Source organism: Hyperolius riggenbachi, chromosome 6 (genome assembly GCF_040937935.1).
Source record: "Hyperolius riggenbachi isolate aHypRig1 chromosome 6, aHypRig1.pri, whole genome shotgun sequence".
NCBI lineage: Eukaryota > Metazoa > Chordata > Amphibia > Anura > Hyperoliidae > Hyperolius > Hyperolius riggenbachi.
The window spans coordinates 133,755,097-133,779,777 of NC_090651.1; the positions used below are offsets into that span (position 1 = coordinate 133,755,097).

At 43.1% G+C, this 24,681-nt stretch overlaps 1 protein-coding gene and 1 long non-coding RNA gene across 6 annotated transcripts in view; one reads left to right on the top strand and one right to left on the bottom strand.

The window, feature by feature from the left end:
* LOC137521124 (pre-B-cell leukemia transcription factor 1) overlaps window positions 1–24,681 on the bottom strand; it is a 233,481-nt gene that overhangs the window by 148,391 nt on the left and 60,409 nt on the right. For all 5 annotated transcript variants that reach the window (XM_068239962.1, XM_068239961.1, XM_068239960.1 and 2 more), the window contains exon 2: window positions 20,920–20,993. In XM_068239962.1, coding sequence (XP_068096063.1) covers window positions 20,920–20,993 — 74 coding nt within the window. The remainder of the gene's footprint in view (window positions 1–20,919; window positions 20,994–24,681) is intronic.
* LOC137521125 (uncharacterized) lies at window positions 303–10,432 on the top strand. Its single transcript, XR_011022044.1, has 3 exons — window positions 303–683; window positions 2,717–2,776; window positions 10,153–10,432. It is a non-coding gene; the product is annotated as an uncharacterized lncRNA (long non-coding RNA).

Below are 24,681 nucleotides of genomic sequence, written 5' to 3' on the forward strand. Positions count from 1 at the left end.
AGGCATCGACCAATGTGTCAGCTGAACAAAACAAATCTCCTCATGGTGGAATAGTGTATGACCAGCTACAGTGAAATAAACAGAGGGGGTGAAGCCCCTACTATATAGCAAGCCGCATTTCATATGAGCAAATATATGCCAGGCACATATACAATAGCGTAAAAAAGAGATAAGACTCTTAAAAATGCTCATACTCACGATTATTTAGATGATGTTGATCCCTCTGACATGTCGATCTGAACAGCACAGCTCCCCCCCCCCCCCCCCCTCACCGGCATGACAGCTCAATGGGACAAAAAGAAAGTCAGGACAGCAGAATTCAGGTTAAAAAAATGCAACTAGGTTCCCCAGGGCTCCATGAAATAGAGTACGACCCTCCCCACAGATCAACATGACATCGTGTCGCCCCTTCCATGCCTGGAACACGGCATTAAGAAAACACACTGGGGCACGTGTTAGAACTCGCACAGCAGGCCTTGTGCATCCACAACTCCTTTTCAAAAATGCATATTCAAGTATGCAAGAGCCTGGCGATTCAAAGCAACTGCTCAGGGCTTGCTCAAACAGCTTATCCATGCACTGTGTAACTACCTGCAGTGATACTTCCATAAATTTACATGCCGAGGCCATCAAATGAAATGAACAGCAGCAATACCAATCCTATGAAGAATACTACAACAGAGGTAAAGTATAAACATTATCATCACAATCTATAGCAGACCAGACATGACGTACTACATTGTACATTGGGAATTTAATGGCAAGAATCTGTGACAGTTTTGGTTGTCAGTCAGATGTCTATACAGCCTTCTCCTGTCTTCTGCGCCCATCAAAGAGCAGGTGACAATTGTCTGCAGGAGAATTTTTGGGGTAAGCCCCTATTGACCCCTCCTCTCTCCATAGTACAGAACCAAATATTTCCGATTGCCCGTTTTAGTTGACAATACTATTTAGGGCTTGATTCACAAAAGAGTGCTAACTGTTAGCACGGCCGTTTTCGCATTGTGCGCGATTGCGAATTTTCGCGCGAAACGATAACGTTTTCGCGTGCAAACGCGAATTTTACCGCAAAATCGATATCGTTTGCGCGTGAAAATTCGCGTTTGCGCGCGAAAACGTTATCGTTTAGCGTGAAAATTTGCGCGAAAAACGGCCGTGCTAACAGTTAGCACTCTTTTGTGAATCAAGCCCTATGTCTGTACATTAAGGCATCGGTTTAAAATGTGTATACAATAGAGGTGGGACAAATCCAACATTTCCTTACATCCATAATTTTGAGTTTGGAACATTTATTATGCTCCAAATGTATACTAGACCATTGCTTGCCACATTTTGGTAAGTTACAGGCACAAATTTTATGAAAATGAATTAAACCATTTTTTTTACACAGAAATCTCCTGCAAAAACTGAGATAGGGTGTATGTGTGTATTTATACTTACTTTCCTCCAGCTCCAAGAGAAGCGTGGGATCCCTCGCTGTCCTCTTATAATCACCCTCGTATAATCACCTTAGTACTGCGCAGGCTCAGAAGTGCACGACTGCCCTGGCTAGATTACCAGGGGGATTAACAAGAGAACAGAGAAGCCAGTGAGGGACCCCATGTACTTATTAGGGCTGGAGGAAGCCCAGGTAAGTATAAATACACACATACAGCCCATCTCAGGTACACTTTAAGGCGTTTGAAACACTGCTTGGTTGTTATTGCCCTATACTTTGTGGGGAGATTTTCTCTCAGTTTCTGTCCCTGGGATGTTCAAGGACATCTAAGGGACGGTTTCCACTTGTCAGGATTTCTGAGCGTTTTTCTGTGCAGAAAAAATCTGCACGGCAGAGCCCCCAGAATTTGCATACCGCAGACCGCTATGCAAATCGCTTACAATGTATTTAATAGGAAAAACGCATGCGGTTTTGGCATGCGATATTTACCGCGATTTCGGATGAAAACAATGTAAAAATCACACAGGCACTGACATGGTTAAAATCACATATACACTAACCTATGCGAAATTGCAGTAAAAATCACATGCAATTTCGCTCCCGCATGCGATTTCGTCAGCGGGCAATCCGCGGCGATTCCGCACCGCACAAGTGGAAACAGGCCCTTAGGCTTGAATATGAACCCTGCCCAAAGGAACAGGAAGTGAGAGAAATCAGTGGGAATAACCTTGTGCTAGGAACTCACCCATAGCCACTTGCAAATATGAGTTCAGATATATTTAAATACTGTACAAACCTACAAATCTTTACAACCATACACTAGGGAAATCTGTATGCTTCTACATGATATACAATTATAACTTCTTTATACTACAAGGACAATACGCAGATGCCAAGCACTGCCGATTGTTACATAGAAACACGAAATCCAAACAACATCCCAACTGTAAGGCAATCTTGCTGAAACTGCAGGTAGCGGATGATTTGCTTACTTCTTCAGTGCACATTCCATTCCAAGCCCCTTTATACTATGTCCCTCAAGCATTCCAGCTCAGATTACACTTATTTCATATTCATAGATTGAAAAAAAAAATGCAATAAGTTTCCATTGTGTCCTTTGACTCGAGTAATCTTTAGCACTGCTCGCCAGCTCCATCAGGTAAAGTGCTATGACGACATACATTACATGCTTTCTGAGCACCTTTTACTTGCCAACCTCTGCAATTAAGCTTCCTTTTGACTTCTATACACCAATAAAAGCAACATTTTTCCCTGCAGGATACACCAAGTGGCTATAAAAAGTTTGCACAGCTATGTATAAGAAAACACAGACAAACAGTAAGTAATATAATGCGTTATAATGGATCACATTCTGTCTTGGAGGTTAGAGCAGAGGGTTCACAATGGACGTGCAGTGAGACTTGGCACTCTGCCGCAGTCAGAAAAGTCACAATACGCTAATGCATCACTACTGTGAGGGTGCAGCTAGCAGAATGCTCCACAACAGGCAGACTGTACAACTCTAACACAATGGGCTGCAAACAGGATTATTCAGGAAGACAGAGTGCGATCAGCTGTGATGGTGTTCTGTGATGTAACTCAGCAACCAGTCTTCACTTACTCACTCCACCGTAACCTGACATCACTAAACTGAAACTAATATTAAAGTCCTTATGGATGGTTTACACAGTACCAACATGTGCGTTCAGGAGGACACATGGGGATAAAACGTACATTAAAACCTGACTGCATGAAAATGTCTGAGCTCGCAGGATAAATGCGCGGGGATAAAGTTCTGCCCTGCACGTCTACGGAGGATAGTGTTCCACCTTGCTCGTGTGCAGGGGATATAGTTGTGCCCTGCACATGTGGGAGGATAAAGTTCCACCCTGCTCGTGTGCAGGGGATAGAGTTCCACCCTTCATGTGTACGGGGGATAGAGTCCCGCACTGCCCATGCACAGGGGATAGAGTTCTGCCTCGCACATGCCGGAGGATAGAGTCCCGCACTGCCCATGCACAGGGGATAGAGTTCCACCCTACACGTGCGCAGGGATAGAGTTCCGCACTGCCCATGCACCGGGGATAGAGCTCCGCTATGCCTGTGCACGGGCGGTAGAGTTCCACCCATCCTGTGAGCAGGGGATAGAGTTCCACACTGCCAGTACACCATACAGCACAACATAGTTTTCCTTCCTCAATACAGAGTCTCATGCAGTCACTACAGTATATTTACAGAGGGTGCATTACAATGTACTGTACACAAATACATACTATCACAGTCTTTTCATGCAGGCCATGGCTCCATCATTACGTTAATGCAGAAGTGAAAGCCCCTTTTTGCACTAGTGTGTATGTTCAATACAAAGGCGTACTTCTAAAGAAAGAAGATTTCCAAGCAGGGTAGGAGGAGCGTAAAAAATTCAGCCACATCTGTTTCTTCCAAAAATGCTTTCAGAAACTTGGAAGCAGATGGTTTATAATTCCAGGACAGACTCTTGAGCCTTCTGAATTCCTGGAATGTCTAACAATAAGAAGCAACCAAGAATAAAGTGAAGAGAAGGGAACAAAAGTGTGTGGGTGAATCCACTATCCGAGCAGCAGGAAGGCAGGGAAGCAGGGAGATTTTTTACAAGTTATGAAATGTAAGCAAGCATCTCATGAAGATGATCCAGTGATAAAGACTTACCATAAATGCTCAAACCATTCAACTGGACTGATGGACAAATGTTTATCAGCTACGGCGCTCCAGATTATTATCACATAGCAGTTTGACTTAAAACAAAACTATATGTTCCACATCTGTCCAGAATGTAGATACAAGTGTGGTACACATGCGATAACCACTGACATTCTATACATGCGGATGGCTAGGCTGGATAGTGTGCTGCCTAAAGTGACACTGAAGTGAAAAAAAAAATATGATATAATGAATTGGTTGTGCAGTACGGATAATTGATAGAACATTAGTCTCATATTTTTATTTTCAGTTATATTTTTTTTTATAACATTGCATCATTCTCTAATATTTGCAGTTTACACACCACACTAAGCATTCTAAATGATTTCACAGAGCAGGCTAATGACCTTTTGAACTTTCCTCTGCAAAAAAACAAAATACAGTGACAGAAAGTTGAGATAATAAGCTTAAAAAGACAGCTCTGTCAAAGTAGGAGAGTTCAGAGAAGCTCCTTTGCATAGATAACAACTGGAATTTTTTAACTCTTCCTGTACTGGACATAATATTAGACTTATATCTCAGCTGCTAATGTTTTATTTCTTAAATGTACTACACATACAACTCATTATCTCATAAGTTTATTTCCACTTCAGATTCCTTTTATGGGGTCTGCCTCTGACACAGGAGACTAGGGTTCCAATCTTGGTCTCTTCCTGTTCAGTAAGCCTGCACCTATTCAGAAGGAGACCTTGGGCAAGACAAACTAACACTGCTACTGCCCACTGAGCTCACTCTAGTGGCCGCAGCTCTGTTGCTTTGAGTCTGTCAGGAGAAAAGCATGATATAAATGTCCTGTTTCTTGTCTTTTGCAGTCCTTTCATTAAAACGTTGAGACCCTTACCATGCCAGAATATACAGCTGACAGGATCCACTGCCAATCAGGAGCCAAGGCCTGACATTTCATCAAGTGAATGGCAATGGGTTCCAGTGTCTGGAAAATTAGTGCAATCAATCTGTGAACTGGCTTATAGGAAAGTATTGCAGTCTTCAACCTGCCCATTTTCAATCTGCTATCTGGACCATCAACATGCAGAGCAGCAATATAGTGGATCCCCCTAAATTGGCCCTAGACTACGATACATACTTGGCTATGATACATACATAGACGTATGACTATGGTAGGGATTAGATTGTGAGTTAAGTGACAAGACCATATACTATGTGCAGCGCTGCGTAAGATGTCAGCGCTATATAAATACTAAATAATAATACTGAGCCCTGGATCACAGAGCAAGCTCCAGCATGCCTACCCAAATCGAATAAGAATCCGTAAAATGGTGTGTCCATGATCTCACAAAGTATCTTTTTAGGATTTTTTTTTTTAATAAATAATTTGTTTCCATTTATAGAACATTTGTAGTTCCTTACTTGTATACCCTACTCACTCTGGTCTCATTCATACAACCAATAACACGAAAGTGAACTGCACGTTTGTGACTGGCCTGTGTGCCAGTAGAAGAGACATACTAGACACACCAATATGATCCATGTGAAGTTCCAGGTCAGGTCTGCTGGAACACGCCATCACTGAGCCTTCTGACCAGCTGAGGCACACGTTTCAGGCTGGGCATGAACAGGTCTCCTCACTTTTAACCCATGATGGAATGACAACATGGGGCCTATTTATGAACAGCATTTATAGTGTGAACTGTTAGCTTGCATTGATGTGGCAGGGCACATGGCTAGTGTATAATCTCCACAAAAACAGCTTTACTGCCTTACCAGTGGCAAAGCCTATAGGCCACAAAAGAATTTGTGACTGGCAAAGAAAGCAAATGCAAACCTATTGAGGTGGTACGCTAAAGTGTTTAGTTGTGATTCTAGCAATGAGCAGTTACTGGGGGTAAGCTGTAAGTGGCAATCTATAGCCGCTTTATAAATCCGTTGTTTGCTTTATTCATACAGGCCAAATACACAGCGCACATATTTTCAGTTTAGCTCAGCTGACCACATCTATACATTCCCCAAACCTATACAACAGATGAAAAGCCACTGCAAAAATGTGTGTGCTGCAAAGCATGCAGGTCATTTGGGAAGCTGAACTGATGCCACTTATAGGGTTGTTTCAGCCTGCTAAGGAGTGTGTCTGGCAGTCCTAAGCATCTACATCTGGCTCTGAAGCCAAGCATCAATCTACACAATAGTCACACTCCCCATGGTGTTCAATAAACACTATTAGCAAGGCCTTATCAGCTCAATTCACCATATGACATACTGAAAGCAATACTAAATGCAATGTGATATGAGCTCGCCACAGCACAGGTTCTCTACCTTTGGTACACTTACCCCAGGGGGGCCTCAACTTGCTAAAGTTAATTTCATCACAGCGGTTAAGAGATTTAGGGGTCAGTAAAATCATATATAAAAAGATCTGAGTAAGTGGTTATTGTAAAGCACAGGGAAATCTTTGGAACGCATTCATTTATATACTGTGCTCTTGGAGGAGACCCTTGTCGGTACACTTGTTTTGCCATTTCTACTTCTAAGATGCATGAAGCTGCAGAAACTTTGCATTTCATGGACTATCCCTACTGGTAAGGGTCGGCCCACACTTGCTTAAAAAACGTACCAGTTTAGGATTTTTAAGCTCTGCTTAGCGTCGCCACTGTGAGGTAATACTCACGTGTCCTACCACTGATCGCTGCCACTCCATCCCTCATACCCAGCGTCCCGCAGAAGCATGGAAGTCTCCGTTAGGCTGCAAAAGACCAATGGGAATCCTCATCAACAGGGAAAAATTGTCATTGGTTCATGATTGACCAATGCTCCCTGTTGCTATGGAGAATTGGCCTAACGCAGCATATGTAAATCCCCATGGCCTGGTGGCCTCCGGGCAGAGTCTAGACGGTCCAAGCAGCGGCGGGACAGGTGAGCGCTGATGCGTACGGGCGGACGTGATTGAAGCATACGGGGCAAAATTGTTGCAAGAGGACTAGAGCGGATTTGCATCCGCTCTAGTGTGAACCGGCCCTAACCTCTGAAAACACTACAGTTGTATGGCTGCACCGCTTTATTTTTCCAACACAAGCATTGACAAAGAGAAGATTGTACTTTAGGACAAAAGCATTAAAACATTGTTTATCATCAAAAGCAACTTTGCCTATATCTTCTAGAAGTGCGAAAAGGAAGGGAAGGAATATATACGTGTTTGTACACACACACACACACACACACACACACACACACACACACACACACACACACACACACACACACACACGTTAAATTGCCATATGCGCTAAATAAACAGAAACTGGATTAAATGCAGAGCAAATACTGTTTCATATACACAGTAAGTACTTGTGAACACAGTATGGATGAGATTCTTGAGTGCAGGCTGCTCTGCACATGGTGACATTATCCAGGCACAGCTTGTGTGACTATGTCTTAACATGGACATTATTGTACAGGCACAACACTACTGGACTATAACATAAATCAGGATATACTGACTGGATAGTGAGTCATTAGAGAAGCACAAACAAGGCTGATCTGACACACATGATTTCACAACGCAGACACAAGATAACCTATAGGCACACAAATTAAAAAAAAAAAAAACGCATACAAATGCTTGATGTCCCTCATCCCTCTGTATCAGTATAGCTGATAAACAATGTAGTGTAGTGACAGGCGGGCATACAGGCACACAGCGGAAGGCTTGAAAGCCATAGATGTGCAATCCACTTTAAAAAAAAAAAAAAAAAAAAAAACAGAAGATAACTTGACTCTCAACACAGCAAGCAGGAGATAGACTTTCTCAGGCTTCTTCAATACTCACGTTATTTATTCAGGAAACAGAAATACAGATAGTTCATCATATCCTAGCCACGCCAATCTTCATGTTGCGTTACAAGCTTCTTGATTAAACTTCCTGCTGAAGTCAATCAGGTACCTTCTTTCTAACCTACGTTACACTAGACTACCTATGTACAGCATACATTATATCAGATTACATATAGAATGAAAAATACTTAGAGGTTCCAGTCAGTATTGAAGCATAGCAGGAATCAGAGAGAGAGCCCCCTTTTCCAGCTCGTCCGGCTATTAATACCGACCAGGAAAGAGTTAACTGTGATCTCATCTTCGCCATCCCCTAGATCAGACTATTGGTGGACCCCCTCGTGGTGTCATCATACACACCTACTCGATTAATATTCAATGAGGCTTTTGACATACATACAAGAATTTGGTGTTTAGTAAATATGGCTGATGTTTATTGTTCTAGTGGTGTACATGCACAGGTCAGGGAGACCTGTGGCCTTGTCCATAGAACAGCTTCTTGGTATGTTCTAGTTCTGACAGAACTGAAGATTTTCTCTCTAAGAGAAAATCCCCGTAAAGGGCAGGTCTGCTCCCCAAGCCTTTTTGACTAACTCAGTCCAAATAACTGAGGCCTACTTAAATTATAACAGCGGGATGCTGGAAAGGTTTGGGTCAGGAGCCTGTTTTTGTTGCAAATGGCAGTACTGCTCTATAAAGGTGCTTATGTGCTGAGCAGGCACACATTCCGCTCTACGGCAGAGGTGTGAATTTGGAAAGGGCATTTTACTAAGTGGCAAAGTAACCAGATCAGAATCAGGTAGCAATGCTGCATGTGACAGGAGCAAATATGGCAGTTCCCCATCTACATATACTGCATGGTGAAATGTCAAGCAAAAACATCTTAACTAACTGTGCAGCACAGTGGCGTTATGGCCCATACTCACGGGCTACAATTGTCGCGCACGTGTTGCGGCGACAGGTCGCCCGTGAGTATGAGGCACAACATGGGCGCGCACCCTGAACCGTCGCTCGTCGCTGCTGTCGCCAGCGACAGCAACCTCTATAGAGAACACAGAGCTTCCGGCAGGGGTGGGGGGGGGGGGGGGGGGGGGGGGGGGGGAGGGGGGGAGGAGGAACGTCGGCGACAGCTTACGTCGCACCGCTGATCCCTCTTCCGCCTGTGTACGTGGAGGGACGTGGCGACGAGCTGTCGCGCACATGCTCCCGTGTGCTAGCGACAGTGCAGAAAAGTTGCCCGTGAGTATGGGCCATAACAGTTCGCTCTCTCACCTTGCAGTGCTGGGTCCCCGGTTCCAATCCCAGCCAGGGAACTATCTGCAAGGAGTTTCTATGTTCTCTAAATGGGTTTCCTGAGCACTTTGGTTTCCTCCCACATCCCAAAAACATGCCGATAAACTAATGGGCTTTCCCCTAAAATTGACCCTAGAGACTATGATGGACATTTGACTATGATAGGGATTAGATTAGGAGCCCCTCTAAGGAGCAAGACTACATATACAGAGTGTACAGTGCTGTGGAAGATGTTGGTGATATATAAATACTAAATAATCAATCATTAAGTTAATGATTGTTTCATGTGTACATATGAGACAACTAGAGCACAATACTCATATCCTACATAATGATAACTTCTATAAAGGAGAACATATCGCTCTCATAAGCCTTTCACAGGAAAGGGGGCTGCCGGTAAAGTGCTTTGTTTTCGTTCTGCACAGTGGGCCATTTAGTGTGCCCTCGTATAAAGAGGCATATATAGGAGACAGCATTTCTTTTGTGTTCCATTCTTTAGTGGCTGGCACAGCTGGAATACTGATCTGATGCCTGAGGGATCGGAGCTTCTCCATGGCTGTTCTCTGCATGTATTAATAACAATATTATAGTGTTAATAAAACACTCAGCCCTCACAATGAGTGTTGCAGAGAGCCTATTAGCATAACAATGCAGCGTCGGGAGCTGCCTCTCTCCCAAGCCCCATTATCCAGGCAGATTCTATACATCAGACTGCGCTCTTGATCTACAGAATTACATCGTGCGAGAGCGCAGGCAGCGACTCCTACTGAGTCCTAACCACAGACTAGGAACTAAATGAGGGGCTTAGGCCTCACCATTTCTGCGTATGTTGACTAAATGAAAGCTCTGGATTTAGAATATCTAAAGAATCTCCATTTTTATTCCATTCCTTTTAAAAGCCACAAAAGCTCCATTTTTAGTCTGCTGTGTGACTAATAGAGCAATCGCAGGGTGCACAGAGTTTGGATACGCCACATGGGTGATGTCATGAAGGAACAGGAGGCCAGTGCTGTGAAGAGGAAAGAGTGGAGACAGGCATTCTGCAGCAGACATGGGAAGTGAGGATAAATAACAGTCCAGTTCCTGACAGAGTGATGGGGGACTCCAGACTCCTGACAGACATATGATGGTTCTTTCACTCAAAGAGCAACACTTGGGGTTTCAACAAGGACAGTAACAGGAGAGCTTAAATAAAACAGAGCATCCAAATGCAAACATCTGTAGGTGAGGCTTTTTTCAACTCAAAATCCTGCTTCAAAAATCTGTCCATATAACTTCTTCAGCTAGGTAGCTGTGGGTCGACAGCAGGTCACGGCTTAGGTCAGTGTAACAAACAAGCTATTCAAGCTGCAAGAAGGCGGGGCAGTGCAACCCCAAATGGCACCCTGCTGCACGCATACACACATACACCACACAACACACACACACACACACTACATTTTTATCAGTGTGTTACATGCAGAAAGACAGAAAGATTGTACTAGTGTCGCCCAACACCACTGATATTGTCAGAGATTCATCGAGTTGAATTGCTAAATGACAAAGCTCTACTGTTCCACTATTTTAAGCCCTGCAGTGTGGCACCTCTCTCTATTGACGACCCTCCCACACACACACACTCCATAGAAGAGGAAGCAACCAGTGTGACTTTGTGTAACTGACTGTTTCAATCCTGCCCCATAGAGCTATATTAATCCATGCTATGCAATGATGAGGATCAACCAATCCGGAACAGTCTGTATGCACGTTGGATTACTTTGGATCTGTAATATTAACAAGTTGACACATCATTGCATTCCAGCAGTTCTGGAGGTGTGTTTAATTATCAGGGACAATAAAGAGATGATTTGCATATTCAGCAGTGATGCCTTGTGGGACACCTCAGAAGCTCACTCCAACCTGAATTATCGCAAATACCTTCTGTTTAAGAGGGCAAACCTTTGTTTTGCATTACATTTGAGTAAGGAGGCTTTTTGGGCTCTTTCAGCCCCTTACACACGCCTAGGAGTTCTGATTCACCATGAGCTTGCTGGGCAATCTGCAACTCTTAAGGGGCCCATACAATTTTCTGGCCGACCGATCGATCCCGATCGATTGCAAATCGGTTGGCCAATCGACCGATCGATGGCCGATTTCGCTCGATTTCGATGGATTTCCATCGAACTGGCAGGGTGGAAAATTTAGGTCGATCTGATGAGATTGCTTATCAGTTTGCATTGGCCTTAATGGAAATCTGATGGCAAAAAAATGCCATCAGATCGAATTTCAATAGATTTCAAACTGAAATCTATTGGAATTCTATCCTGGTAAAAAATGTTCTAAAAACGCATCAGATAGATCATCAGATGCATTTCTTATCTATCTGCTGCCAATCTGACGAGTGTATGGGTACCTTTAAGCTTCATACTCACCGGGGCTGTGGGGCACCGCTCCCGCGACATCCCCTTGACAACGGTCGTCAGTGATGTCTCTTCCTGTAGGCGGGTTAAAGCGAAGGTCACGCAACGTACATGCCGGCGTGATCGAGATTTCCGCGATTGTGGTACTTTGCGTGGCGTCAGGGGTTTCAAAGATCCTCCGTGTCGGTCCATCCTCAGTGGCACGACATTCGCGATCATGCGCCTGTACCCACCTTACAACGTCGTTTAAAAAATGCCAGTCGTCAGTAAGATCGTTGGGAAAATCGCAAGGTGGGTACGCAGCTTTAGTTTGTGTAAAGGATTTCCACAAACTATCAGTAAAGATCTTTCCAGGCAACAATCATTGAAAGTGTGTATGTAGCTGAAAACAACTGAGCAGGTACAATAGAACTGTACAGTAAAAAAAGGAGGTATTTGACATAAGCCAATTAAGATGCTTTAGACAGGTGAAAACTCTGCCACTTTGTGCACACAGGACTAGAAAAATATTTGTGGCTGGATTTGGCTTATGGCTGGGTTCACACCATTACTGAACAACATTTTCACGATTTTCTTATAAACTAGAAAACTACAGGATAACGCCAGCAAAAAGAAATACAAAACACTGATTTCTATCTCTGCTCAGCATCATGTGTGGTGGACACCCCCAGGGGAAATTCCAGGCAAAACTAGGCTCCACCAAATGCACGTTCACATTGATACCGCAAGTTTTAATTTCTGACACTTGTCCAGTTGTTCCTGGTTTATAGTGTGAAACTAACCGTACAACAAACTAGAACTGAAAATAGGGTACATTTAAGGGCTGTAATTTTATGTGTGTATACAGCAGCCATGACAGCCTGATGCAAAATCTGGTTCATTCAGCTCCCAGAGGAGACATTTAGTTGTTATTTGCACTTTTCAGCACAGAGGTCTTTATGCAGGCAAAATAGCATGCTTGCCTTCTACTTGCTTTTCATAGGAGCTGCATGTGACTGCCTCATTTGCATTGATAAAAGCACTGTTTTTAACTTTTGACATGCAAAAAGAAAAAAATGAAACAAAAAGTGAACGCAGGTAAGGAAGTACTACATGTTCTTATGTTTATCTCATGTCACATGAGATAGTTCAGGTATGCGCTAAGACAGCTATTCTTCATGACCTTTGATTTTGCTCATTTACATTACCAATAAGCCTTGGATAATCAATTATACAGTACATGCTTCCATACACATTAACAATTATTAACCACTTGCCGACCGCACTCATACCGTGCGGCGGCAAAGTGGTAGCTGGAGGACCAGCGACGCAGATCTGCGTCGCCAGGTGCCTCCCTAATTAATCAAGAAAGGCAGCTCGCGTGAGCGGCCGTTTCCTGTTAGATCACGGAGCGGGCCTCCGTGAATAGCCTGCGAGCCGCTGATTGCGGCTCGCAGACTAAATGTAAACGCAGGAGACATTTGTCTCCTTTGTTTACATTGAACGGCGCTGCTGCGCAGCAGCGCCGTAAGGCATATGGGCGATCCCCGGCCAATCAGCGGCCGGGGATCGCCACCATGTGACAGAAGACATCCTGTCACAGGCTGCACAGGACGGATAGCGTCCTGTGCAGCCCCGATCACCAGGGGGGACAGGTAGGAGAGGGAGGGGGGGAATTTCGCTGCGGAGGGGGGCTTTGAGGTGCCCCCCCCCCACAAACCTCAGGCAGGCAGGCAGGAGCGATCAGACCCCCCCTGCACATCATCCTCATAGGGGGAAAAAAGGGGGCGATCTGATCGCTCTGCATGCACCCTGATCTGTGCTGGGGGCTGCAGAGCCCACCCAGCACAGATCACAAAAAACAGCGCTGGTCCTTAAGGGGGGTAAAGGCTGGGTCATTAAGTGGTTAAAGATGGCCTAAATCAAACCATCAATTTCCCAGAATGCACAGCTACAGCTGGTGTGGAGTCTGATCAGATGTATACAGATGCACTACTATACTAGGATAATCATGTTCCAGTACTGTTGCCCAACTCTCTTGTGGAACTTTCCCTTGTTCTTCCCCCATAGTAAAATTACAATACCTTGCATTGTCAGATGATTTGCTTTTGTACAACTGCTAAGAGGCAAATCCTGGCCCAAACATGTTTTCGCCCTCCCTAACTCTTGGCCGGGAACCAGCTTTGTGGACCATCACAAACACTGCACAAACTGACCGGCTGAGTGAAGGGAAGCCAAGTAAACAGCAACCTCTCACACAGTGAATCTTTCATACACAAATTTTAGGTCCCATTATTCAAAATTCAAATATAATATACTGACATCCTTGCATTAAATTTTCATACAACAAACATATTTACACTTTGTAAAATAGAGCCCAATTCCAAGAATTTTTTCTTCCTCCCTCAGAGAATGGAACATTTTCACACACAGGATTTCACCAAAAGAGCTTGCTAGCCAGGTACATGCCCACTTTCCCACCTTAGTTTAAAAACACCCGCTGCATTGACTTTAGCAGTCCACAGAGTGATGTCCACACATGCAGGTAATAGTTTGGTAATACACCGAAGCAAGTTGCATCAATTCACAAGCCGGGTAATGTAGAAGTCTCACCAGTGGAGTAAGTCCCTGCAGAAAGCTGTGATTCTTCTCCTGGTCTGCATGAGACGTTCCTGATTCCTATGACTTTGCATGTTAATGATGCCCAATCGACGGCAAAAACTATCGAAATCCGAATCGAGCATTGGAAATAATTGAATCGATGCGAATCGACTGCAAAAACGAACACAAAAACGCATCGTGTGTATTCAGCATTAGATGTGCATGCATGCCACTAGAGGGCTCTCTTCTGTGTATCAGTATATAGATCTGCACATCTAAAGGGATACAGGAAAGCCTCTCTGAAGGCCAATTTATCCTGCGAGACTGTGAGTCTCATGTCCTGCCCAGCAGTGCATCAAATCAAATTTGGTGAATAGCAGGAGGTGAAGGATCTTCCTATTGGCTGTCTGCTTTAGCCTGTAAATTTTATCACAAGCTGATTGCTAGTTATCACAGGTCAGAGCTGGTCTTAAATAAATTATGGAGCAGGAGTAATGCGAAGACAAAGCAGACCATACTTATTGAGGGGAATGTAATGGCAAATTGTGAAGAGCTACCACCCCATCCAACTGTTTATTCCTCAGCATCACTCAGCCTGAGAACCAAACATGTCTCGATACAGTACAAAATGTTATTGTAGGTTTATGGGCACCCAATACTTCTATTTTTTTTTTACTGTTAATGTTTGTTTTTTTTCTGCTAAGAAAACAACAATTCAAAAGCTTCCCATTTTGGTTTTGAATATAAACAACTAAAAGCAGGGTAATAGTACAGATCATTATGGTTTTTTGAGGAGATCACACTGATAAATATTTCCTGTTTCATGAAAAATACTTGGAATCTGACTGTTTCTGTATATTTGTTTTGTGGTCATTAGCATGACTGACTAAGATCATGGGGAAAGGCCACACATTATGCAATGGTGGCAATGTTGTCTGGGCACAGTGCTCTGCCACTGGAATTACCCACAGGAAGTTTTTGGCTACAGGAGAGGTTCTTGCCTCAAAGTGAACGCTGAACCTGAATGAAATTCTCTTGTGATAAGCAGTTGAAATCTGAGGACAACTAAACTTCTGAATGCAGCGTGAAAGAAGATGAACAGGAAACGGTTAAGGGATTAGACTTTGTGGGGGAGTTGAAAGGAAAGTTTTAGCAGGCTTGGGTTCTGTGTTCTTTCTGCTGCAGACTTGGAATTTGAAAGCTCTATAAATTGAGACCTGGCCATAAAAGCATGACAGAAAAGTTCAGGAAAGGGTTATGCTTGTCCCGTCTAGCAACACAACAGAGCCACGTTGCATCTTTCTTAAGATCCATACCCACAACACAATTTTTTCAGCGATCTTTTCACAAAATTACCATTTTGGCAATATCGCGTGACATTTAACAAAAATTAATGAAATGATGTCCAGCAATGGCAGACTACCTGCGACAATCGTTTGTTTTGAACAACTGCCATGAAGGAGCACTTTGTGAATGATTGCGTCGATCACCATAGACCCCCACACTAATTATTGCGATCGCTTAAAGTCTTGTTCACGTCCATCGTTACTGTACTGCTTCTCCAACTCTTTGTTTTTTTTCAAGCGCTAAAAAGTTACTTTAAACAGAAGATGACAAATTATCTCCATTTTATGCATGGGATGCCTTCACATGATTTATATGAGGTTATTTTCACATAATGTTTTGTGCTGTTTTGTTATTCTATGTAATTATTTAAATAAAAGATTTTACAAGAAAAATTATCTCCAAGATGAAAGTTTAGGAGAAAATTGAATTGAATTAGGGTTAAGGTGTGCATCATCCACATTATTAGAAGTAAAAAGTTACACTGTGCCATAACACACTTTCCTGTATATCCACACCAAGAACTAAAACTATGCAACTTTTACCCAAATAGAGAACAAAAACATTTCTAAAGTAAGTATGCATAAAACACTAGTATGGCAGGTTTTCTAAAAAGTTTCAATCTGTTATTGTTTTGTTTCCCCTATTGAGAAAACAAAAGTGAGAAGAATTCTGAACAGCTAAACACAGACAGGGATAAAAACGTGACAAAAGTACTATATCGTTCTCATGTGACTATTATTTTTCTTTTTTATTTATTGCTGGTTGACTCACTGGAGAATTCTCCATCCATTTCCTGTTCTGGCGACTTCACTTACTGGCAAATTTGAAACTGCTGTAAAATTTTCACCAATAAGAAGAAAGGCCACATTAAAAAGGCTGACTAAGAAGGTTATATGCATTCACAGATTTCCATACCAAAAGGTACCAGCTGGGGTTGTGCTCCATAAACCAGCATGACGCGACCGGATGAGCTTTCCTTCTACAGCAAAAAAAGTAGGCAGTTAAAACCGACAGGCTTTGGACAAATCCATCTCCTCATGGGGGATTCTCTGAGTTTTCAAAAGCATTTCCTGAACGGCAGTTGCTAATTCTAAATGCCAAAATAGTGTGCAAGGGAGTAGGGAGGATGGCTGGAATCTTACTATTTTGGCAGTTAAAACACCATTCAGGAAATGCTTTTGAAAAACAAAGAAAACCCTGACAACCCCCCATGAGGACATTAACTAATTGTCAGATTTTAACTGCTTTTATTTTCCCATAGTGGTCCTTTAACATATCCTTATGTTTCCATTTTGTGAACCAATACACTTTCTGGTACTGAGGTGAGCACAGACTTTCTTTGATTGCTCATGAATAACATTTCCATAGAGCTAATAGAGACAAAGTTTTACATTGCTTCCCTCTGTAATGATTTGCAGAGAAAGAGAAGACACGTCTTCCTCTGTAATGTTCCCGTGGAGATCTATAAGGGAGGATTGCTCTGCAGAGTTGCCTCTCCTCCTCTTTTGGATGGAGTTCTGTCTGCCCTTGAGTTATGATGACAGAAGGTGAAAAAGTCAGGGAAAAGCCTAAACCACAGCAAGCGAACTTTGGATGAACTTAGACAGAGGAGGGGAGTCTGGGAGCTTAAAAATAACAGCTTTTAAATCCTTCTGAACCTAGAAATGAAGCTTTTTGGTTGTATCGGAGGTAGAGCAAGAGTAGGGCAGCACATAAGGAGTTAAGATAAAACAGTACAGATTTCAACAGCCCAAGTCAAAAAACATACAGAGAGGGGAGGAGGTTTGTGTCCCCATCAAGATCAAGGCCAAGACAAAAAGCCCATTGAAACAATATCCATTCAAGACACTGAAAATAGTTTTGCACGTCACCAAAGATACAGCGATGTATAAGGTTTGCACCTCGGGCACATTAGTCACAAATAAACAGCTAGAGGAGAGAAAAACTTGCAAAAGAAAGGTGAGTTTTGCATTTGAGAAAATGAATGATAGGACTGACCAGAGGACTCTATAAATAAGCCCTGGTTTAATGACTTTCCATATCTATCTCTACATGTAACTGACTTGATTATTAGACATTACCCGGAGATCTTTAAGTTCCTCCAATGATGAATAAACAACCCCTCAATGATGCAAAGTAATCTCAGCTAATGAGCCTGCTACACCGAGCCCAAGTGTAAGCTCCCAGCTCACCTCAAGAGGGCCCCTTGGGCAACTCAGGGAATACTCCAATTACTGTATATGTAAAGCCTGAAATGAGGATAGGAACAAATGTAAGTGGCCACAGCGAATGGCTATTCATAATGTAGCCCCAGGCCAAGCTCTGAATGACCATCCGATTGATTGCTTCTGCCTGTAATTAGGCGATGATTAGAGAACCTTGTATCCAGAAGCTGGAATTTGACTGTCAGTGTATTTCTGCCTCCACTCAGATCTTGGCCAGGCGACATGGACTGTCTCTGCAGCAATCACTGGACCCTCAATGTTACATGATCGGGACTACAAATCACACCAGACAATGATGGTTTTGTCTGGTGATCCCTTAAGATGAAGGCAAGCCTGCTGCACAGAACCGCAGCAGTCTTCATCCAGGAGGACCCCCTTACATGCCGTAGGCCAAGCACAACACATTCTGCTGTAATGCAATTTTTAATGTACCGCTCATGTGATTTACTCCTCTTCAGCAAATTTAACATATTGCAATGTTCTGTAGTGCAGATTTACATTTATATTAAACAATACATTTCAGCACATTATGCATGCAATGTCATTAGGGTTTTATGTGCGTGGCACAAAGGGGTTAAAAAAAGCTGGAGGCAAAGCGAGAGCTTGGAATGCAGAGGAACAGGTAACATTTCCAGCAAGCTGCCTGTCACACTAATTCATGCCCGATTTCAATGGGCTGATGGCCTCACTACTCTGCATGGGGAGAAAATCAAGAGGAAGAGAAGAAAATGTACACTGGCTGTAATGAGGGTGTAGGAGCTAAACCGGAGGGAATCCATGTATTAAACAGAGAGGATGGTGGATAATTCTAAAAGAGCGAATAAAAGCTAAACCGCATTCAGCATTACTAAATGCCATTAGCTTACTCCGTATGTCAGCAAGCACTGCAGTTGCCTATAGTATCCACATATGACCTAGCAATGGATTACAGAAAACAGACACTGGAGGATGACAGACTGTACACAATGAGCTATCAGGAAGTGGATTTTGCTGGAGGCCCATGGCTCTAAACAGTTAACTTCAAGTGCAAATGCATTTCAGTTGAGGGTACACCCAAAGCCTAAAAGAGGGACAGGGGATTTGGCAACCAAGGAAGAACAGTCCCTCCCAATCTAATAATAATAATAATAATAATGATGATGACAATAATAACAACAACAACAGCATTTCAGACAAACATCATGTGAGAACACAATTTTTTACGCATTTTTGCATTGCATAACAAGCAGACTGTATCAATTTACATAACAAGAGTTACGGTGCACTTCAAACCAATTATGGTTGTGCTTCCACCACAAACTCATATGGAAAAAAAACAACAAGTAAAGAGCATCATACACTACTAAGTCATTCTGAATAAGTTACGTTAGATTTTATTTAAAAAAAAAAAAAACACATACAAAAAAACAGAAATCTAGCGCAAAAGGAAGGTGCTTCGATTGATGATTATTTTACTGATGGAACATTGTTCCAGAAAGGCCGCTCTTTACCTATTATGGTCTGTGGGAGGGCCTCAAGCGGCAACAGTATGCAGTCGCCTCTTTCCTCAGCTTGCTAGCCGTGGCAGCAATGCGAATGATATCAGATTGCTGCTAAGTTCTGATCCAATAGCAAGTAATTCAAGATGGTAAGAGGGTAAAAGACTGATATCCCTTAGTTATTAAATCATTTACCTGATTTCATGGTGTATATTGCCCTTTTCCAATAAAATAACAGAGACAACAATTATAAGGAGAAGTAAAATACAACAAACTTGGTATCAAGTGCTTTTGTTTTGTTAAAGCAAACATTACCATGTCACAGTCTACAAGCCCAAATAAACATAAAACTAAACAAGGCAACATCCAACAGCAACCAGTATAATAACACAATGAGCCTAAACAGCCTAAGCCAAACATGACTGGGAGGGTGGGATTACATAAAATATACAGTAATATACTGTATAGCTATAGGAAGGGTTTCTGATGCTGAAACCAGGGTAATTAACATACAAGTGGGGGGTCCTAAATGATTTACTACATTCTACTATACGTCACTACAATACTTCATCAATATTAACTGTGTATAGAGGCAAAGTGGTGGACATAATACCCTTATGGAACAAATGTGCTGATCACTGCAGGGCAGCTTGCCCCTTACATGTCAGGATTCAGCTGGAGGGCAGGTCAGTCACACATGACCATGTGGCACCCAAAGTAGGAAGAACAATGGATGCCAGCCTATATTTCCCATGTGTTTTCATTAGGAGATCATACCGGTATTTGGAATTCACGGTTTAAGTACTTTCCAAGCCCAATACACAATGGCTAAGAATTTACACAAATCAACATGACTGGGTCAAGAATTTGCCTTGTTCAATTTTTGGTTCAGCAAACTTAACTTTTTTGCAGAAGATGGGCACACGGCTGTGAAGCCAACCACACACCTACAAAACCATTATCTTCTAAAAATAAGAAGAGATCACAATTACTGAGATATAGCAACAGCCTTACAAGACAGAAGAATGTGTTGTGTTCTGAGCAGGCATGGGCCACAAAATACAAACAGCCACCTGCCCCCCTTTGCTGCTATTATCACTGATTATTATGAATGAAATGACATATACCAGTCAGCTATATCTGCGCCACTTCACACACTTCAACTCTAGATTAAATGCAGTATTTGTCCTGAAACCTAAATGGACATCAGCATAATATAAATGAGCTCAAGCAGAACATAAAGTGCCAGGTTTTATTTGCATTTCGCAGCTCTCTGTATTTTACGGCAGCATCCTCCTTCACCTTTACCATGTGCTCGGCTAAAGCTTTCACTTTGATTAGGAGTTAAGCCGAGCTGTAATCAAGGGCTAGCTGGCAGGTCCACTGACATACTAAATAGCCATCTTGCTGTAAAAACTCCGCTTCATGCTTTTTGCTATACTTGAAATGCTTGCTAGAGCATGATGTTCACCCTGATAATTGCATATTTCTCTTCTGCAAGCACTTCACAACCAGCTAATAGCTCCCGGAAAATGGTAAACTAGGTTTTGTGATTGTCGCTTGTCATGCTCCGCCCCTGGCCGCAGGTGAGCTGGTCAATTATTGAGTCCACCGGTATGTAGGCAAGATGACCTTACCTGTCTTTTCTTTAATTTCACAGAGCACATTGAAGAGCGCTGGCTTCATTCTGTGGCAGTTAAGAGCGTGTTTCCTATAAGAGACATAAACAAAGTGGAATCAATATGGATACACATATACAAACCATGATCAAACACAGCATCAGACTCAGCGATATAGGAGGGTATTGTCAAAGATAGCTCCATTCCTACAGACCCCTCCATGTTACTTTATCTGCCCATCATACTTCATCCCACCGCCTGTACGAAGGCTGTACCCAAAACAGCTGTCAAGAGCAATGCAATCAGTACTGCTAGCTTTTATCAAGTGAAACGGAACAATAGTATTGCTATATGTTATTTTGTTGAATGTTGTCTGTGGGTACATCACACAGTCTATAGACCTGATGAAAGATCTGAGAACAGTGGAAACTGAAGAAGTGGATTTCAGAACAACATCTGGTGTTCATTCTGTCACAACAAGAATGGTCTACAATAAAACGGTGGACCAAGCTGAGAAACGCTGTGTGGAGATATCCATTTATTGTAAAGGATATCAAAAAAGATGGATTCCCTCTTTACAATGTCATCTTATCAACTGCAAATTCTTACCATTATTCAATCATGATTACTTGTAGCGATAGAAAGCAACAGTGTCGGCTTTTTTCCCCCCGCTGCGGAAAGCCGCACATTGCTCCCAGTGCACTGCGATTGTGCATTGGGAAGCATTATGTGTGTTGCTAGCCTTACATTAATTAAATACAAATTTAAACGAATAAAAATTGGAAAGAAAAAAGTGCACACACACACACTCTCCTCTCATCATACTACAGCTCCACTATGTCCAACTGCTAATCCCTTGTTTGCCATTATATACTTCATAAAAAGTGTTGTAGAACAGAAACACACTAATTACAGAATTCACAGGTGAGAAGGTAATTCCATTAGCAGAAAATGGGGCCGTCGGAACAAGTCAAAGGCCATAAAGATGGAACAAAAGTGGAAAGGAAGGAACGCCACAGGCAGCAAAAGAAAGTTTGTTCAGAGTGTCAGAGAAAATAGTCCCTCATTGACTTTTTATGGCTGCCAGGTTACAGCTAAATCCTCATTACACAGATCATGTATTCTCTGAAAAGCAGCCTGGTCTGGCATTTCTATGAGCCCCCCACCTTCCTGACACACCAGCAGCTACTCTGCTATTATCTCCTCCTGATCAGACCCCCATCCATCCAGTGTTTTACTCCTTTCTCTCCACATCACTGCAACAACCCCACCTCTATTGACTACTAATGGAAAAGGAATGTCTTACCAGGAAGACACATAAAAGGCCAACAAAAACACTTTGCAGATGTGAGCTACAGATGGATGTTCTGCAATCATCCAAGATAAGTAAAGTCCCAGATTAATGCATTAACATCTAGAAGGGGATACACTGCTTGTAGATTGTTTATAGTGCATTTTAAGGGAACCTAAAATGAGAGGAATATGGAGGATGCCATCTACATTCTTTAACAATGCCAATTGTTTGGCTTCTGTGCTGAGGTTTTGCCGCTACACACGCCTGACTGCAGCCAAGGACGGGTCTGTCGGCACCACCCGCAGGGCGGGTTTTAAGCAGACAGTACAGAGTGTGTACAGTCTGTCGGTGGACTGATAAGGCTGTTTCTGAAATATCCGCCCAGAAGTGAACCGGCGCACTGGTGAGTGGCTGCGCGGGCACAGTGTCTGCGGGGGACCATTAGAAGCCCCGGGTAAGTTCAACTCATTTCCCCCCGACCCCCCTACAGTATTCCTTTAAAAGAGGAACTGTAAACAAGGATTAAACTTCATCCCAATCAGTAGCCGTTATCGCCTTTCCCACTAGAAATCTTTATGGCTGATATTGTGGTGAAACCCCTCCCGCTGTGTTATGCCAGCACCTAGGTACTGACATCACGCTGTGGGAGCCTTGTTGCATTGTGGGAAATAACAGCTGTTTCCAACTGCCAAAAAAGCAGCCTTTCACAGACATCACCTGCCAGTAGTAAAGATGTCGTTGATCGGCGCAGAAAGCTCCCAATCTGTTCACAAACTTTAGATCTTCAAAATCGACCACCACACCGCTTGTGAGATCACTCACCGGCTCTTTGGATCATATAAAATGATCATATGCGCTCAGTCAAATAAACCAACAGCCCTTCTGGTCATAAATGGGCTCTTCTCTGCCACCTCTTCATATCCTATTGTGCATAGTAAAAAACATAAAACGCTCCACATAGCACAATGCAATTCTGATAAAATGTATTGCACTTAAAAACAATCACACTCACGTGTAAACCATATAGGTCTATGACAGGCATACAGGTAAGCGCAGGGTAGGAAAGGTAGCGTGCCGCGTCCGGCCGTTCACTCCATGCAACACCGCCGTGGACCCCTTGAGAAAGTCACGTGGACGAAACCGGTTGGGGAGGAGCTACAGGCTGGGCGAGGGATTTCAGAAGTGCGCGGATGCCAGCAGGATGGCGGTGTTGCGTGGAGTGAACGGCCGGACGCGGCCCGCTACCTTTCCTACCCTGCGCTTACCTGTATGCCTGTCATAGACATATATGGTTTACACGTGAGTGTGATACATTGTTTTTAAGTACAATAAATTTTATCAGAATTGGATTACACTATGTGGAGCATTTTATGTTTTTTACTATGCACATGAGGATATGAAGAGGTGGCAGAGAAGAGCCCATTTATGACCAGAAGGGCTGTTGGTTTATTTGACTGAGCGCATATGATCATTTTATATGATCCAAAGAGCCAGTGAGTGATCTTACAAGCGGTGTGGTGGTGGATTTTTAAAGAGACTCTGTAACATTAAAAACATCCCCTGGGGGGTACTCACCTCGGGTGGGGGAAGCCTCCGGATCCTAATGAGGCTTCCCACGCCGTCCTCTGTCCCACGGGGGTCTCTCCGCAGCCCTCCGAACAGCCGGCGACTGTGCCGACTGTCATTTCAATATTTACCTTTGCTGGCTCCAGCGGGGGCGCTGTGGCGGCTTTCCATTCCGAACTACACGGAAATACCCGATCTCATTCGGGTCCGCTCTACTGCGCAGGCGCAGGAGACTTGCGCCTGCGCAGTAGAGCGGACCCGACGGCGATCGGGTATTTCCGTGTAGTTCGGAATGGAAAGCCGTCAGAGCGCCTGCGCAGGAGCCAGGAAGGTAAATAATGACGTCACCGCTGCCCGGACTCCACGGAGGGCTGCAGCGAGACCCCTGACGGATGGAGGACGGCGTGGGAAGCCTCATTAGGATCCGGAGGCTTCCCCCACCCGAGGTGAGTACCCCCCAGGGGATATTTTTATGTTACAGTTCCTCTTTAAGATCTAAAGCTTGTGAACAGATTGAGAGATTTCTGCGCCGATCAACATAGACATTGTTTTTGACATTTTAATTGATATTGAGCATCAATTTAGATCGGCAGCATTGACTGGAGTGTATTTAGTGTATGCGCACGGAGAATTCTATTTGTTAGTAGTAAAGATGTCGCCGTGTGATACATTTCAGAATGTTGGGGAGAGGAAAGATTTTACAACAAACACTGACTAAATCATTTATAAATAAATAATTATTGTAAAAAGTAAGTACTTTTTTTTTCATTATGTTATTTTCACTACAGTTCCTCTTTAAGCATCCGAGGCAATAGTCAATAGTTTTGACTGACATTTGACAAATTCAATCACTCTGATCAAATCTGCTAGTAATCTACTGAGCCGGTAAGTTTTCAATCAAGATGATACTATTTACAATC